Source organism: Polyergus mexicanus, unplaced genomic scaffold (genome assembly GCF_030449975.1).
Source record: "Polyergus mexicanus isolate NDT 795.1 unplaced genomic scaffold, iyPolMexi1.0 SCAF_19, whole genome shotgun sequence".
In the NCBI taxonomy this organism is placed as follows: Eukaryota; Metazoa; Arthropoda; class Insecta; order Hymenoptera; family Formicidae; genus Polyergus; species Polyergus mexicanus.
This window is the reverse complement of record NW_027223339.1, coordinates 5,062,921-5,082,114: the sequence shown is the minus strand read 5'-3', so window position 1 is coordinate 5,082,114 and position 19,194 is coordinate 5,062,921. Positions and strand designations below refer to the sequence as shown.

The 19,194-nt window shown below is 31.8% G+C and overlaps 1 protein-coding gene across 9 annotated transcripts in view; it reads left to right on the top strand.

Annotated features, from left to right (window-relative positions):
• Window positions 1–371: 371 nt before the first annotated feature.
• Window positions 372–19,194, top strand: part of Mesk2 (misexpression suppressor of KSR 2) — a 31,706-nt gene continuing 12,883 nt past the window's right edge. For 3 of the 9 annotated variants that reach the window (XR_011448183.1, XM_070311462.1, XM_070311459.1), the window contains exons 1-3: window positions 372–690; window positions 5,817–6,210; window positions 9,863–9,916. Coding sequence is in view for 7 of the 9 variants with exons in the window: in XM_070311462.1 (XP_070167563.1) it covers window positions 5,996–6,210; window positions 9,863–9,916 (269 nt within the window). In the remaining 2 variants the exon portion in view is untranslated. Of the gene's footprint in view, window positions 691–5,813; window positions 6,211–8,799; window positions 8,819–9,862; window positions 9,917–19,194 lie in introns of those variants that run through there. The other 6 variants (XM_070311461.1, XM_070311460.1, XM_070311465.1 and 3 more) reach the window with 6 other exon arrangements.

Genomic DNA, 19,194 nt, shown 5'->3' with positions numbered 1-19,194 from the left:
TCAAAATATTTGATTGTAACAAAAATTCATATCGATACCATCAACTCAAACATAAACACGCACTTAAATTATACCAACGCTAGATATTTCGGTTTTCTGTCATGTCGGTGATAGAATCGCTAGTCCTTGCGTTAAGCATTCACCTTCACTTGAGGAATCATATCTCGAAATTCACCCGATAATCGACCGGCCGAGTAAGCCAAACTCAGTTTTGCGCTCCGCGTGCGCAGCAGGAATCCTGAATACGAGTGACAGGGCGGGTGTGCTTTCTTATGACCAGATGTCGGCAGTCTGTCCGTAACCGGTTCGATCCGGTATATACTGCGCATAAAGCAACGCGCATTCCCATTGACCAGTCCGTAGTTGGAGCCGTGTACTTGGGCCAATAGTAACCGTACGACATCGTTGAGATACCGTGCGCTTCTTAAAACGTCAGTCTTGTCGTGGTGCTCCATCTTCGCGCGTCTTGTAACGTCACGTCGAAAGGTCGGCGCGTATCGAGCAGACAATCCGCGCGGGTCGATTGTCAAATCGCGTAAGAATTACGCGCGTTCCCTGTAAAACGGGACAATCTCACGGGTGATTGTAAGGCGCGTCGAGGTACTCGTGGTGAACGCGTTTAAAGGCCGCGCGAAAGCTGCGACTCTTGTTCGGCACTCGGATCCCGCAGCGGAACTCGCGTAAGAAGAGGTGAGTTCCAGTGAGAGAATCTTCCCTCTTCACGCGCCTACGTCCTCTCCTGGCTCTTCGTCTCCCTCTTCATCTGCCATCCCCTTCGGAAAGATCTCCATCACTTCGACCTATCGATCAGAGCTACGTCCGTGCGTAATTCGTCTGTGCGCGCACGCGAAATCGCCTTGATAATCACGCGTCTTATCACGCGCATCGATGTCCCGCGCTCGCACGCGGATCTCATCGTCATCGTCGTCCGTTGACAGAAGCTAAGACCGTCGATCGGTGACGTCGCGATAACTCGGTTGAGTCATGGTTGGCGCTGCAACCACGAAGGTCGAACCTGGCACGCTAAATCGATCGCGCGTGAACGACGTCGCGCGAACGATCTCGCGTTAACGTCGCCTCCTAGGCGGGTTGGTCCCATCGGGGCGCGAAGTGCTCGCAACTGGTCGGGAAATGGGGTTACGCGATCGATCGTTCCTAGAAAAACTAGACGGAATAATACGTGGTCGATGACAGTCCTCGATCGAGCATAACTAGCTGGCGCGCTGTTACATACCTATATAGAGGGATTAACCCTCTTTCCGTCTTCTATCAACTCACCTCATACTTTGGAAAATTTAAGTATTGGATGCTATTTTATATAGTCCAGAAAAAGAAATCATCTGAGTGATGCATGTGAATAAGATCACTTCCTGTTCCTAAACTTTCTGGGAACTCGGTATCTATAGTTACGGTATTTACGTAACGACTTTCATGAATCACTCGTTGATAACTTCTTAATATTTGTAAATGCTTAACATGTTAAATGCTTAAAATATTCCTGAAATTCCAATCGAATATTAAAAAGAAATTAAAATTGCTTCACATCAAGAAGCCATAATAATTCTTTCTTAATTTTCTCAAAAGAACTTTTACATCTTTTCTTAAAAGAGAGAAGTAAACGAAAAGCGTCCAGCAATATTATTTCATCGCAGGCGTAACAGCTCGCAGCTGCTTCGATGACGCTCGAAGCGTACTGGATCGATGCTACGTGTGAATCGTAGGATGGAAAAGAGTCGCTGGATACAAAAATAAACTGTCAGACGCAATAAGATTTCTCATCTTATTGGCAATCTAGTCTTTACTTTCAAAGCTACGTGTTAAATTCAGCTTTGACCGTTACGCGCCTGTATATTAACTTTAATGGAAAATATTACGTGCTAAAGTGGAGCATAAAGTATAGAAACTCTTCTTCTTAAGAACGCGTGCACGTTATAAAGCTTTACCTTACCGTTTCAAGCCACATTAAAGCATATTAATGAAGCGTGAATAGATCAACGATTCAATGATTTTCATTTATCATTTTATATAAACGTACGTTTTTCATATACACACGGAACAAAATTAAATTAACAAGTCTAACGTGATAATCTCTGAAAGATGGAATAATCGAAAATTTTATACCTAAAAAAAATGCTTTCTTTATATAATTACTATAACAAATATCTGTAAAATTGATTCGACAAATTAAATGGTATTGGAAAAATTTATTAGACAAAATTTTCAATTATTACATACATACATTTTAACAGTTATATACATATATAAAACACTCTTTAATTGTCTGATATTTCTAATACATTTTTATATAACAAATATATATATTTTTTTTTATACGTTTTTTCTTTATGAATTTTATATCTGATATTAATGACGTGTTGCCAACGATCGATCGTGCATAATCGTCGTGATATTTTTAATCGCTTGAATCAGTCGCGTGGATCAATAATAGAGATGTCGAAAAGAAATATCGGAGATAATAAATAAATATTTTCTATTCTTTATTATATCGATGCTAAAATTTTCTTAATGAAATAAATTGATCGGATGATTCGAGTCGATGTCAAGTCGGGGCAGTGTCGGACGAAAAATTAGATGTCGAGAAACGGGGTTAACCCCGACGTTACACGCGAGTATCTATGCGAAAAATCAATACACGACTCTCCTGGGACCCGCTTTACAAGACGCGCGCGAAAGTCCATCAGTGAATTGGTGATCATTCCGTGAATCCCAACAGTGACACGCATACATATTTTGCCCGGAAAGATCCCGGCCAGATCGATTTCCCGTTTGCTAACGCGAGGCCGTAAACAAGTCGAGCTCGCAGCTGATCCAGTTGCATTCGGCGCCATCGATATTTCAAAAGCTTGGCTTTAAAATGATACGCTGCTCGACTTAAAATGAGATAAATTCAAATAGAAGATACTCCCCCAACAGCGTATCTATATCGTATTTCTGTCATATTTCTCGCGGATGATATCGCCTTCTAAAAAAATTGAGGACTTATTTATTTTGCATATTGTGCGTTATCCAAATTTTCAAAAGTTTCTACGGATCCCGTTCTATTTGACGTACAATCGTGAAAGAATTTTTTTAAGTAACAAAATTTGCGATATTTTTAATTGTAAAATTATTGTCTAGGTATGAAAATTCTTTGCGGTGCTTTGCTTTAATGCTAATCGCGCAATAATCATTCGTGGCGCTCATTAATAATGATGATAACGATAATCTCGTAATACATTAAGAAACTATTTTTTTTAACTAGCGGAAATCATAATTGGCAGGAAGAAGTAATATCAGATTAATGTTATATTTATATACAATATTATTTTTCTTTCCCGAAAAGATTTTTCTTTTAAAAATAAATTACGATTTTATTTTTACAATTAATAGTTTAAAGTTTCATGTCTATTCCAAAGCTTTTGAAAGTAATTTCCTATAAGAAAACCTTTAAATATAAAGCCAGCGTAAACTAGTTTCTTTTTCGGATTACGATTCATCGAACGTCATATAGATTAACGGCTACACCCAATAGGCTACACCCATATTGAGAGATATACGTGCGTGTAATAAATTAAACCTCTCTATGTGCTTATCAATTATTATCAATGATGTCAACAAAAGAACTGGAGAGGAAAGGATAAATGCGTATCTCTTATTTTGATCGATAGATCGACGAAGTGATGTTAATCGCAGACAAAGTCATATTAACCCAGTACAACGACCCTTTTTTGCATGTATCTGTCTGTTTCTCTCACAAATTTACGTCACGTTTCACGTCAGTCTCGCAATTAGCGATTGATATAGTTCGAAGAACCTATCGAATTATTTTGTTGACTTTTACTCGATTCGCACGCGCTTGATTAACTGTTAAAGACAGTTGATTGAAAGTAAACACGACAATGTTGATATTGTTTCTCACGTTCGCACGTTTCCATATGTTTATAAATATGTTTCACGAAGATGCATAATTAAATAGTTTAATTGGCATGTCGCCATGCATGATTTTCTCGATATACAACGAAATCGATGGATTTTGTGCATGTCGACCATCATACCATGTGACACGCATCTTCATTTCTTACATTTTAGCGAGGACGATTCTGCGAGGCATCGGCAATAACGTTTTCGATCAAAATCGTACAGTAAGATAAGTCTAATTATAAAACAGCAGACGCGCCTTAAAACTTCCACGTGTTCTGCCTGTATATTTTTCGGTTGATTTATTTCTTTACACACAAATTATAATATAACTTAAAAATATAATTACATAAATATTTAATCGAATATCATTAATGATAAAAGTTATTGATTTTTTTTTTTTTTTTTTTTTAATTAAAGATCTTTTTTTTTTAATGTAAATTAATTTAATAATTTTTATATTCGTGTGTAGCTATTGTTAAAAATACATTTCAAAATACACGTCAAATTAATTTATATTACAATTGTTAATTAATATACATGTTCACTATCCCGTATATGTTATGTGAACAATAAGATATAAATGCAATTGTAAAATGTAAATTAAAACTGCATTGACTTGGCAAATGTTGCAAAAATGAACGACAACTAGACTTACGGAAACAGCTTGCTCGTTTGTTTAATGAAAGCGTTATAACTTTTCCTTTATACTTGCACAAATCCGGATTCCGAATACATTTCAATTGGGGCATGACTGCAACTGTTTACATTAGAGATTATATTAAATGCACGATGGGAAGAGAGGTTATATGCAGATAGTTACAATATGAGAAAGTATTTAATCAACTCATGCAACTGTGCTATTATTTTTATTTATTTCATTCATGTAGTAATTGACTTCTTCACACGATTTTATATACAATTATCGTGCAAATTTTTTTTGTGATAATAACATATATAATTGTGTGAAAAAAGGCGAGAAAAAGAATAAATAGAAAAATTCAACTAATATACAATATAATTAAAAAAATGATGCAAACGATAATAACATTGAGTGCTTTTCTTGAAATACAAAATCATGCAACTTCTATAATCGCTCGCTTCGGTGCCTAATAAAATTTTATTTCAGTTGTTTATAGTTAATAGAATCGATAATATTATTATAGTATGTTATTAAAGTATCATATGTGTATGATAAATATGTTCTACTTCAATAATAAGTAAATGTAAATGTTATACAAAACTCTAAAGTTTAATTAATTACAATCTAGATAGAGTTTGCTAAGAAATATATTATCAAAATATATGCGATTATTCACACAAATCTGCAATTTTCTATGTGATATTAATTAGAAACAAAATTGTGTATCTGTTACTAAACAACATCCAACTTTATTTGTCTATTATTTTTGACTCTGCAAAATTTGTCAGGAAGAATTTTCATCGGAAAAACTTTTATTATTTCTTACGAATAACAAACACTGATCTTGATATAAGTTGCTGATAGAAATGAAAATAAGACAAACACGATATTATTTTCGCCTATAGAATCTAATTATCAATTGCGCTTTGATTAGCTCTTATTATTGCTCATAATCAAGGATTAAAAAATTGATTTAATAATTCACGATTATTGATGCAATTATATTTAATATTTATTTTCCTCAAGAAAATCAACATATATATATATATATATATATATATATATATATATATATACAATATATCAAATACAGTCGAACGACTGCTGATGCCTCGAATCGCGCTGCGGTCGGCCGTCACAGGATCTCCTTATCTTTGTTTTTTTTCTTTCTTTTGTTCGTTTGCCGTGCGTTTGCCTTTTTGACGTGCGATATTGGCATATCGGCTTCGGGTACGTCTATCATCATCATCAGCAGCAGCAGCAGCAGCGGCAGCAACGCTACAGCTCCAGGCGCCTTCGAGGCGATTCTTCGCCGAGAGGGCAACTGCCTAGACGAAAATCATCGTCCTCGACCAGCACGACGATCAACTAGGTCGTGTCGTGTCGGGTGAGGAACGACATCGCGAACGAGACAGGACGACGAGAGGTCACGCCATGCCGGCAGGTATTGGCGCTTCGTACAGGTCGTTAGGCGACCTGGGCGAAGATGTTTACAAAAGCACAACCATCGTCGACCAGACACAGACTACTGGCCAGAGCATGCTCGAATCTGTGAAGAAGGCTTTTAGCTTCGCCTCGCCAAAGGTTGAGATCCGGAAGAAGGACCCGTTGATCGAGGACCGTCGCGAAAGCATCTCGATTGTCTCAAGGTAATGTCTCAAGCGACATTGTCCGGAAATATGGGGGAGAAATCGGTCAGCAGGTAGGAATACGGTCGCGGGATATATCGTGTCGCTGTTCTTCGATCTCGAATCTAGTTGCTCTTTCGAACGCTGATAATTTATTACGAATTTAACGTATTTAAAAACACCAAAAAATCATGACATTTTTGCTTATATTATATTGTTTCTTACATATCTGCATAAAAAAAAATGTGTTATAAATATAATTTTCTTTATTAATATAATTTATATAATTAAAACATGATGTTGACAGTTTTTAGTTCTTCAAGTAAGATATATGCAATATATATTTTTAAAATTTTATATTTATTTTTCACAAAATGGCAATTGACTTGTAAATTTGGCTTAAATTATTTTATCGTTTTATCCACTTTAATACAATGAAAGTTTCAACTTGATATTGTATTATATTGTGCGCGATTTAATTTTGCAGTGTTTATTAATTGTATCAGAAAATTATTTGCGATAGTTAATAATATACGTTCAACAAAATAAAATATAATTTATTTATAAATAATAAAAAATAAAATTTAAAAAAAGAGAGAGAAACACACTTTAGAAAAACATACTGCTTACGAAATATGTTTATTAGGTTAATATTTTTTCTGCAATAGCTCTAAAAAGATTACAATGGTAATCAATAATTTCTGACTTAGCATACTTTTATGAGAAATTATGCAAATTGTGCATTACAGTTAGAGCTTAATTAACTTGATTTTCATAAAAAGATCGCATTATCTGCGAAGAGATTACACATATTCTTACGTCCAACTTACTTTATTAGGTTATTTTTAATCGCAAAAAAAGTCTGAAATTTTGCAAATTAAAGAGATACATTATAATTTGTTCCCGAACAATCGTCTCGAATAATATAGGAAAAGTGCTATTTTATCTCGTTTATATTAACTCAATATATATTAAGGATATTGAGTTTAAAAGCGCGAATACATCATCAACAATAGAATAAGTGATGCAAGTTGTTAAGGAGTTTGTGGGCAACAAGCATTTCGAGATCGAAAACATATCGAGGCATGGTTACAGTGCTTTTGTTGTTAGCTACTATGGCGAGCAGGTTTCATGAAATCAATTGTAACACTATCGATGCAGTTTTCACAACTTTCGTTGCATGTTTATAGGCTGGTTGAAAGTATCTCTATTGTAATATGTTGAATTTTCTATTAAAGAAAAAAACATATAATGAATAAAATATTACTGTGCATATAGAATATTATATAAAATAACATATTTTTATATTCTCTTTAGTAGGCATAATAATGTTATATAATACGAGTACATGGGTTATAATAAAAGTAAGAATGGCATATACGATGATACTAAAGTCTTAGTAAGACTAAAAGAAATTCTCTTCGATATGCAAAATTGTAGATTTATGAATTTGAAGGTAGAATGATGACTTGAAAATATATTAATTGAATATGATAATATCGTCCGCAAATACGCAAAATAAAGCTTTCTCGAATCGTTACACGCATAAAAACAAGAATCATACGATTCGCATTATTCCAGCAAATTCTCTTGATTTTTCACTTCCATTTTCGAGATTCTGTTCTTTTCAAAACAAATTACATAACAAATATATATGTAATAAAAATAATATTTAGAAAAACTTCTCTCTTATAATAATAATACTCTTTTATATTTTTAGAATCTATTTTTCAAAAAATTTTATTTTAATATATGAAACTTTATGTCATGTACATAATTTAATACAATATAAATTGCCTTTTCAAGTTTTATACATTTTGACATTTAGACACGCGTATTTAATGCAATCGTATTCGTTTCTCTCAATTAAATATTTGAAAGCATCATATGTGTATACGTTATATATATATATATATTTTGAAAATAGCCGTCTTTAGCAACGAAAGCGTTAACAGTGTCGAAATAAAATAGATGGAAATATTTTTATGCAAAAAGTAAAAAAATCTCGCCAATGCCATATAATTACACTAATGCTTGCAATTTAATCATCTTTAATATTACTAACGATTGTTTATTTTAATGCTGCCTAAAAGTACTTACCGTCCATTTGTCAAAACTAACATTTTTTTTTTTTTTTTCAAAAACCAACTTTAACACATAAAATTTGACATAAGCGAAAGGATTTTCCGCAATTTTGCGCGCATGAAATTGCTCGGCAGCTTTAGTAACCTTTGCTGTTATTAAATACGGTTTGTTTTCTCCACGGAAATCAATAATTACGCGAGCTGTTTGCACATATACATATGATACACTAATAAAAGGAGTGAAAAATTCTCAAACATATTTCACTGAATTATTCGATTGGGATATAGAGGGGAGATTCGTAGAGATCAAAATTAACTGATCGTGATTATCCGAATAAAAAAAATTAGAGATATTGATTTTGTAAAATGTTTTGTAGGATACTTTGTTTTTGAAAATATTTAAATTCGTCTCGTATAAACTGAATCGGTTATAAAGCCAACATCTCGTTTTAGATTAGTAGATTAGTAAATACGGACTAACATCAGGATCAGACGTTAAAGGCACTGCTATTGATCAGTTCGTGCTGAAGGCAAGCGAACCAAAGGTAAGTCGTGGCACCTGGAAAAGTTTCTTTTCTTTTTTTTTCCACACGCTTGAAGCCTCGCGCGCACGCATCGATAACGCTTGCTTCTCGCATCCCCTTGTCTAAGCGTGACTGCAATCATCATTATCATCGCCGCTCGGTTTATCGTTGTTACTATCATCGTTATTATCATCATCTCTGTTGCATACATGCGATCGGCCGTCTTCCTTTGTCCTTGCAACGCTCGAGTTGCGACCGTTCGCGTCGCTTGACGACGCGCGACGGAAACGCGTGCGTGGCGGAATCGGCTTCTCGAGTCAAGTGACCAAGGGCGATTAAATGCGTGCAATCGAGGGATCCGAGTATCATTTGAGTTTTTTTTTTAAGTAATAGAATATATGAAGCTTTAGAGCTCGTATTCTCGTCGTACGTTTGTCTCATAATTCTTTAATTTCAATGTACACTTATATTTTGTTTAAAAATCTCGCACGAGATGTTATATAAGTAAATTTATACTTACTATAAAATGTATTTACTAAAATTATTTATGAGAATTCAAAAATAATACAAGGATTAAAATATCTCGTATACAATATTGAATGTTTTAATTCTTAAAAAGTTTGATATTTTCAATTAATACGACAGATGATGCGATTTTATTATATAGTCGTTAAAATTGAAGTATTACATTTTTTATTTTAACCCGAAGTTTAATCCGATTTCCTTTAGAGAATTATTTATTCAAGTCAATATCTGAATACGATATTCCGGCTCTTAATTTAACTAGCCGTAAAAAATGGGGATCTTTGTGGTAATTTTACATTCAAATGAATCGTGCGCTAAATGCCGGAAATTATGAAGTTGTATAGAGAAGCCGATTCTTAAAGCGAGCAACGTAAAATGCTAGCAAAAGCAAATTTACGCTAATATGACACTGCTATTTGTTTATGGCGCAAATTGCTTTTACGATGTTACGAATTGTCTGTGTGTTGTAACGGGATAAAGGCACGACATATTCCGGTATAGGGCCGGGCCCTATGATTATTCGCCGCCATTTTGTTTTAGGGAGAGAAACAAGATGCCGACAGCAGCCACTGCCGAGGAATCTGCTCTATTGGGGTAAGTTATGGAATAAGAGGGAAGAGAACTTTTAGAGAGACCATCGCGTAATCGGTACTGTTTCCTATCTTTCATGTATCGCATTAAATCGTAGTTGCAATTTATGCTGATGCGTAGACACGTAGTAGGAGTGCGATATAGTTGATATTAACCAAGCCTACGCATTGAGAATGTAGCCACTTTTATATTATTCATTTATACATTCATCTACTCTGAATCGCTTCATCCCAATAGCATAAAAATTCGACTCGTTTGATGCGGAACAGCTATTAGGAGTGAGTAAAATTGCAAATTTATTCTTATATATTAAAATTTCGTCTCAAGTTACAAATTTGATCAATACGATTTCATTATGACAAACGAAACAAACGAGCCTTGATATAGAAATATTGATTTGATTATTCCATCATTAATATTTGCCATATAACGAGAATAGACAAAAATAATATCTGCCGATCTCATTTGTAAAAAGATTAGAATAGATTTCTCTAGATTAGAATATATATTAGAATACACAAAATATTAGAATATGTTTGAAAATATGAAAATGAGCAGGAATGAGATGTTTATCGTCGTATTCATAGAGTTTTTCAATTGACATGGTCGATTGACATTGACCTTAATGCGTTCATAGCGCCGAGTGACCAGATCATAACTCGCAATTGTGTTATTAAAATTTATTATGCGCTACTTAGCGGTACAACTGCGTAATAACCCGTAATGGTTATCAGCGAGCGAATTATGGATGCTACGAGATATATAATTGATTGAGGATACAGGAACAATTATAAAAGCGTTGCAACTGAAGATGTACATTGTTCTAAATTTTGCCGCGGTAATTGCGCTGTACATTTTGACAATATTGTTCTTTTATATACAATATTGATTAAATAGCGTCACTTAATGAGTGACCCAGCTGCTATTTAGAGCTGTGACCCAAATTCGAAGGGCTTATGAAACTTAATTGTTTAAGACTGTTTAACGGAAGTTGTAAAACTTTCGACATATTTGAGCTGTTTAATAGAGCTACTTTATGATTCTTACAAACTCGCGTCGCGTTGTTAGTGCCACTTTCTAATTTAAATGTAAATGTAAAGTTAAAGTCACAAATTTTGCTTTAAGATTATCAAGTTTTTCTTCAAACTATGAATTATATATACTTATCTTACTACGAATTTTTAAAAAATTCGACACGAAATTGTTGCTTTACAAATATATTTTAAAAGAAAAATTTTCCCTTTCATTAATCTTTTATTTTTATTTTTACTAATTTGATCAAATTAATGGAAAATTAGCGCATTCAATGCCATCTCGTGTAATTGTTAAGAATCTATATTATTTAAATACAGATAATTTTATATATTTTTACTACATAAATATAACATCGGTCGTCATTTGAATTTTCTTCAATAGAATACCGTAACAATAAATAACAAATTTATATCGTCAATAGAAAATGTGCGACCAATATCCTCCCCTTTTCTTCAGGCGATTTTCAAATTAATATTGTAATAAAATTAAAAAAAAAAAAAAAGCTTCCTCTATAAGGAAGCAATAATTATAAGTAGATTACAAATGTATAAGTTTCAGAGTATAGCCTTTTACCATTCCAAAGGAATTGGATTCCAAAGATTTCAAGTCCGATAGATGACACAACATAAACGATAAAAAATTAAATTTTTAGAAAAAATACATTTTTATTATAATTTTTGTTGATGTCAAGTATTATATCACACAAGCTTTCATTGGTGATGACGAAATCATAGTTGTTGCCGTATGACACAAAACTTTTGGAATTTATTTTCTTTGATAAAGGCTATTCTGAAACTTATATATTTGTAATCTATTCATAATTATCGTTTATCATATTGAAAAATATCGCTAATGGCAATTTGACTGCATTCTTTGTCTAAAAGGATACAAAACAGTTAATGATACGTTGGTGATTCGGTGATGCTTCTGCCCTCGTATAATGCTTTAAATAATTTAATATAGGCGACGCAGAGTCGACTAGGCACAAAACTTCATAAGAAATTAAAATTTCAGCTAACGCGTTCCATTCTTATGACTTGTATTTCTACACGTTAGCACGTAATCATGCACTTTTTCGTAACATTAATTTTTTAGACATAATATAATGGAATTATAATTCAAAAAAATATATTTACGAATTGTTACAAGATGATTCGCATCTTAAGGAAACTAATATAAAAATATTGTGTAATAAACTTAACGATGTAACGTATCTCTCACTCATTATCTCTGGTTAATTATCCTATCTTTGTTTAGATAAGCTACACTTTCTTATACTCTCTTTTTTCTTTAAATTTATTTTAATGTAAATTTAATTGTGAGCAAATTTTGGACACGTGTATTACTTCTTTAAAATTATATAAAGATTTTATATTATTAGAAAATAAAAAGAGCGATCGTAATATTGTAGATAACAATCATAATTATGACGTTTAAATTTATAAGGAATGTTATTCGTTGAAAATCTCTTAATGTGCTAAACAAGCAAATATGGAAGGGACTTTAATAGAATGTAACATTTCACGTAATAGCGAGCTTAGGAGCTTACTAAGGTTGAGGATGTAATTTCACTACGTCACTCTTCGTTCGTACCATCTTTGGACAAAGATGTTCTACTTGTTAGGATAAAGGACGAGGCCATACGTCGCTCTTGACTAAGTTCTCACACCGGAGTAATTAACGTTGACATTAGAATTAATTAGGAACCATTAAGACCTCTTTCATATAAACCTCTTATTGTCACGATGTCTTGTAATGTCTTGTAATCGCTTCAAAAACAGCTTTTCCAACAATGTTTCTTTTTCATCCAATAATATAATATTCTATATTAATATAATATTTTATATTAAAAATCTGATCTCTCTCTTATTATAAATCTATTATTATTTTAAAGGAAAATTAATTCGACTTATGTATTTATTAATCGATTTAAAAAAATTGTGCCTGAAGAAATTAAATGTTTGAATACAGTCTCAGCTCTGTGGGCATTTTCTACACTTTACATTATCTCTGTCATATTCTAATCTTAATCTATTTATTTCTTAAACTTATTAATCTTAACAGATGTTATATAGTCGTTTTAAATCATTTATAATGTGGATACTGATACTAGTTATAATGTTCACATGAACTAGATATATGATTAAAAATTATATTTCAATAGAAACAGATTTATAAGGATTGTCATAAACCTAATCAATTAAACGAAATTTATTTCGCACATATTCTATTCGATACGCGCAAGTTATTGTTTGTATGTAGTTTGTAGTTAATGATCTGTCTTATGCAGATAAAAGATGAAATTTTGCTTGAAACAGTCCGCTACTCTTTGCGTCATGGAGAAGGCGAATATATCGATCGAAATGCAACTTGAGCCAGTAACGCAAATTCTTTGTCGACTGAAAGAGAACTTAATCATTTGTTAATTGTCATCTTTTCCCCGCGTGACGTTAATTTTGTCTCTTTCTTTTTGCTAGAAATTAATCTTTACTTATCTCGATTCAACATCTTTGCCGTTTGTTACGTAAAGCAATGATAAATTACTCTGATAAGAGGTCGAAACGTAACGCTTCTATATGACGCGACAGTCGTGTATGTCAGTGTTTGCTCTACTTTCGCTAGGAATTCGTTTAACGTAACTTGGCATTGCGCCAGTCCCACTTTGATCGGATGGCACCGACTTTGTAAAACAGCTTTTATATTTTAATAAAAATAATACAGCAATTAATAAATTATCGTTTGTTCTTTGAATCTTTTGATACAAATTGTCTTTTTAAAATAGAAATTGACCGACACCATTTTATACATAGTAATGGAAAATCGAAGATAATCAAATCTTTTACCGCAGGTAATGCATATGTTAACGTGATTCAATCGAAGCAACATGTAAAAATTGACTTGAAAACTATATTTATAGGAAATATATAACAAAATCTAAAACAATAGCGAATTGCAAGAGAGAGAAAGAGAGAGAGAGAGAGAGAGAGAGAGAGGAGAGAGGATATTTTCCCATTAAACAGACTATTAATAATCTTGAATCTCTGATCCATTCTTGTGCTAGAAATGCGAAATTTGCCCAACTCAAATAATCGGTGCTTCTAATAACAAGCACGGCTCTATTTACAGCATGTTCTATATCATACTTTTGTGGTAGATACAATATATAAAGATTTATTTACTTGCCTTGGTCGCGAGGATAGTGGGATAGCGTAAATCGATCCTTATTGTGCGGCTTCGTCTTACAGACGAATAATCAGAAAGAATATACGTGCACTTCGGTTAATCGATCGATAAAAAGGGCGCTATCATCACAAGATATCGAATACAAGAAATTCAATGCCGCTCGATATCAATTATTTGGTTGCAGATTGTGAATGATATATGCAAAGCTTATTTTAACTGGGTTTCACATCGCTTAAACACTTTTAAGCGATTTGTTTAATTAGATTTAAAAAATACTAAAATATATTAAGCAAACTTTTATACAACGTAGAAATAAAGTATTAAATTTATTTATTTTTTTGCTGCAAGAGTTTAATCTCTAAAAATTAATATTTATAAAAATTCTCTATATTATATACAACTCAGACATTTTTTGCACACAATTTTGAGAAATAAATAAATTGCGTTTACAATCACATATTCTAATAAAATGTAATTTTTTAATAATGTATGTAAGATTTACGAAAAAAGTTATATAGCATATTTGAAAATAAATGGATTAAAAAATAAATGGATATTATATATATATATATAATGTAGAAAAATGAATATAATAGAAAAGACATAGAGAAGATTTTAGATTGTCATTCGATAAAGTGGCAGCAAATCTAATTACGTATTGTTATAGTGAATTATTATCCTTGTACTTTTAAATCTGTATCCAATTTCTTTCTTCCAATGAGTTTATATTTAAAGCTATTGCGAATCCTTTCGATCAAGAGCTCGTACTTTATAAAGTTATATCGCAGTTAATTTAAACACGAAATTTTCGAGTTTTTAAGTTACAGTAGGATTTTAGATTGATTCAGGATCAATCAGAGTTTTTTGTTCTATAAATTTTATTACTAAAAGTGAAAGAACTTTTCAGTTTGAAATATATGTTTTTATGTGTTTCGTTTACTATGACAGAAATGACTACCCGGAAATATATGAAATATATGAATATCAATCCAAATATAAATATCAAAATTTTCCTAGCCAGCGATTTATTTTTTTGTTTCTCTAGATAACGCAAGAGTGCTTAAAGTAAAAAATAAAATTGAAACATATTTTCTCTGTTTCGGATTTTTTAGTTTTATACAAATAATATCATTTGTCATTTTAAAAATCACGATCTTTATATGAGAAATAACATGAATCATCTCTTGTATTTCAAGAATGTAAACAAATAGTGTCTTTGATGCTTATTTCGTTGAATTTATTATTCTATTTTTTGTTATTACTTAAAATGTTAAAATTATTTAAAAATAAAATTTTAAAAATTTAATATGTCCCAAATAAAACCGTAACTTCCGTAAAATTAACAGAATAGCTTATATAAAAAAGGCTCTACAAATTTTATACACTAGTTATTATGAATTTGTCATAATGTTTAATGCATAAAATTGATCCGAAAACATTTTTTATTACTTTGTACGAACTTATCTTCAAAAATTATTAAATTTTGCATTATTCAATGCACTCATACAATCACTGCTCCATAAGTTCAGAAGGAAAAATTTGAATTGCAAAATTTTTAATCACACATATTGTATATAATATTATTCAGGTCTTATATAGAGAGTCTTTAAAAGCTCACGCTTTATCGTTATTGCGATAGAGGAGGAAGAGAATGGCCGGACTTAACTCTGGCCGGAAACGACTGAGTGACGTGCCGGGAAACCTCTCGCACACGCAAATTAGCTGTGCTTGGAAATTCAAGTAGCATTACGATGGCGAATCACTACTGGTACCGTTGTTCTGACCAAAGCATTATTACTGAACGAAACGTCGAATAAAATATGTGATCATCTATTAAACTTCATCGGAAATACAAGACTGAAAATTTTCTATTTTATATCTGCTTTTTGCGTAAAAAAGTATTTTTGTTAACTAAAACAAATTATAACGTATTTAACATAAACAATAATAATAACAATAACAGTAGACATACGAGTATTTTAAAGCTAAATCAAATTTTGTTATATTAGAAGCTAGATTAAAATGATAAATGCCTTCACAAAATCTAGTATCTAAAATCCTTTCTAAAATTATATCGTTACCCTATTTAATTTGGCGAACATTTTAGTATTAATTAAGTAATCTCTCTTTCTCTTTTTTAGATTTTGATATTCATTAACTCCATTAGAATTAATGACATGCGCTCTAATTATATTTTTGTGCTTAAAATATTTATAGACTCAAGAGTAAATATGGAACAACGTATTATGTATTCAAATTTTTTTAAGCATCTTATAAATGAAACGTTAAAACTCGTATATCGCAAGTGAAAATATAGAGTACGCTATTATCAGTTGATTGTAGTATCTTAGTTATTATGTTCGTGGAAATAATAGCATTTCGCTGTCAGTAAAGAATGATAAAATGTAGAACGTTCTTGTGAATATGCCAGAGCTCTGGTAAACTTCATAGCGCATGAAACGAAATAGCTCATAAACTAACACGATTTTTATTGCCACGCGTGTAGAGAAAAAAAGTCGTATAAAAAGGAAAAACGAAATTTTGTATCAAAAACAAAGGGTAAAATATCACAAAGGTATGTATTTTTTTTTTATTTTTGAGCTGCTGGAAAAAAAATAATTTAAAACAAATTTTATATGTGTCCGTTTAGATCTTATACCCCTACTATTGCGTTTCTCTAAACTCTATTTCGGCGTTTCATATTCTTTTACATCATATTTTTTGTCCTCTTTCAAACATTCTCGATTAACAATATTTCTAACTCCTATTTATCAAAGTTATTAGTTCGAGTTTTAGTAGCTTGAGGTAATGAAGGAATTTGAGATAGTGCTCCTTGCGAAATTATTATGTTCACTTAAATGACACTGTGATCTACAATTGCAATATTATCGCGAGATATCTTGATTGCGGTATCTTTTAAGCAAAATTTTTTTTCTTCTTTTTCTCTAAAATTAATAAATTTTGGTCTTGAATTGGGACCAAAATATTATGATTTGTCGAGCAAAATCGATACATGCGGACATGGAAAAATATCTATCCTAATGGTAAGAAATTAGTGCTTCCACGTGATATTCTCAATTATATCCTTAATTACAATCATTTATGTGTTATAAATTAATGAATTTGATTAGCTAATAAACAAAATGTAGATATTCGTCCCATCTCTTTCTCTCTCTTTCTGAATATTTAAAAAAAATTTACATATTTATATAAGCGTTTAATTTTCGTTATTATTGTGATAATCTTTTAGATCTCTGTTACATTTCAAGTATTTTAAAAAGTCATACTATGCATTAAGTGTGTTATCTACTTTTGGATGGCATGGACAAATATATGCGATTTGTTGAGGTAAAATCGATATTGTCCAGACCACTGCATTATCGTTCATTATTTCGATGACTGATAATCAGTTCTCGAGATCTCTATCAATCAAAAGCCCCAAAGTATTTTTCAATTGATTTCATGGCGCATTTGTGGCATTACATTTCCGTTTATTGATCGTCGACGCCAGTCATTGCGACGCCGTCTACGATACGCGCTATAAATCCATGGAAATGGTATCTATCACTTTACATCCTATTCGCAGAAACAAATGTTTTCCTCTATCGCTATTTTGTACCTAGCATTTATTACGAACAGAGATGGAAAATGAAAGGAAAACACAATCTCTTCACGTTCTTCAACGGTACAAATAATGATGAACACATGTAAAAGTGAAGAGAGAAAGGATTGTGTAAAATGATGCGCTAAATCATAGACTGTTTTAATTTTGTAATTATATTACATATTATTATACATATATTGAAATTATTTGAAATCTTTTTTTATCTTGTCAGCGATATAAATAGTGTACTTTATATGAAAAATAAATCTCAAAAAATAATAAAACTGTAGGAAATCTTGTCACATTAAATACAAGCGCATATAAATACTAATAAATCACACAATGCAATAATGATTAGGAAGAGAAGAAATCGCTGTATTAATTCAGGTCCCATTATACGAAAATGCATGCGTGCAATCTTCCTCACAGGCAGCGATAAATAGATAAGGAATTTAATAAGGCGAACGCTGTGCAACGGGTCGCGTCATAAAGAGAGAGAGAGAGAGAGAGAGAACATGATCTACAAACGCATCTTCTATACATATATTCATCTTCAGATAAGTGTGATGTAATATGTATTGTCGCGTTTGCTCTGATTATATAGAATGAAAAGAATTTCGGATAACAATATTAAGTTTCTCTTAAAGAATCTTTTGCGCGTACAAAGAAGTCAAATAAGATTCTTTTATTGTTTTACTAAAATTGGATTGGCGTCTTAAATCGTCTGGGATACGAAGACGAAGTAGATCTTTTAAGCATTAAACGACTATTTCACAACTATTTAAATGTCGATGTAACTTCGTGAACGATTAAAGTTACTACTGCTATTATATATGTTTAGAACGTGGGGATATTATTTTCCCTTAAGCTGATTTTAAATGCATTTAACTCGTATGTACTTTAAACTGATATAGAACTATTAATAGATTACCAGGAGATCCATTAACTGTCCTCGTTGACGTCTCTTTGACTATTGCGGAGAGTTTTAAGTTTTGCCCCGATCGTTAATGTAGCTAACATTATGATACATGAAAACTTTATGTGAATTTTATTATTAAAATATATTATAATATATAGAATTGTTACCTTGAGATTATATATATATATATATATTAGTTACTGTCTTTAATCTATAAAGTAAATTGAGACAAAACAAATGTATCTATAGACTAAATATCGGCATTCAGATTTCAATATTACAATTTATATATTGATTAACTGATATATATAATAATTATCTATAATAATATAGTTGATGACTAATCACACGTATAATGATCGTAAATCTGATAAATGTTATAAATCTTGTACTTCGTCATAACATTGTTATTGCCAATTTAGGAATAAATTGCACGTATATAGTGATGAGATAGCTTCAAGTAACGTTTAAATCTTGAACCGAGGATATACTTTTTAACCATTTTTGCCAGCCGAGTAAACACACTTTCATTAATTTTCC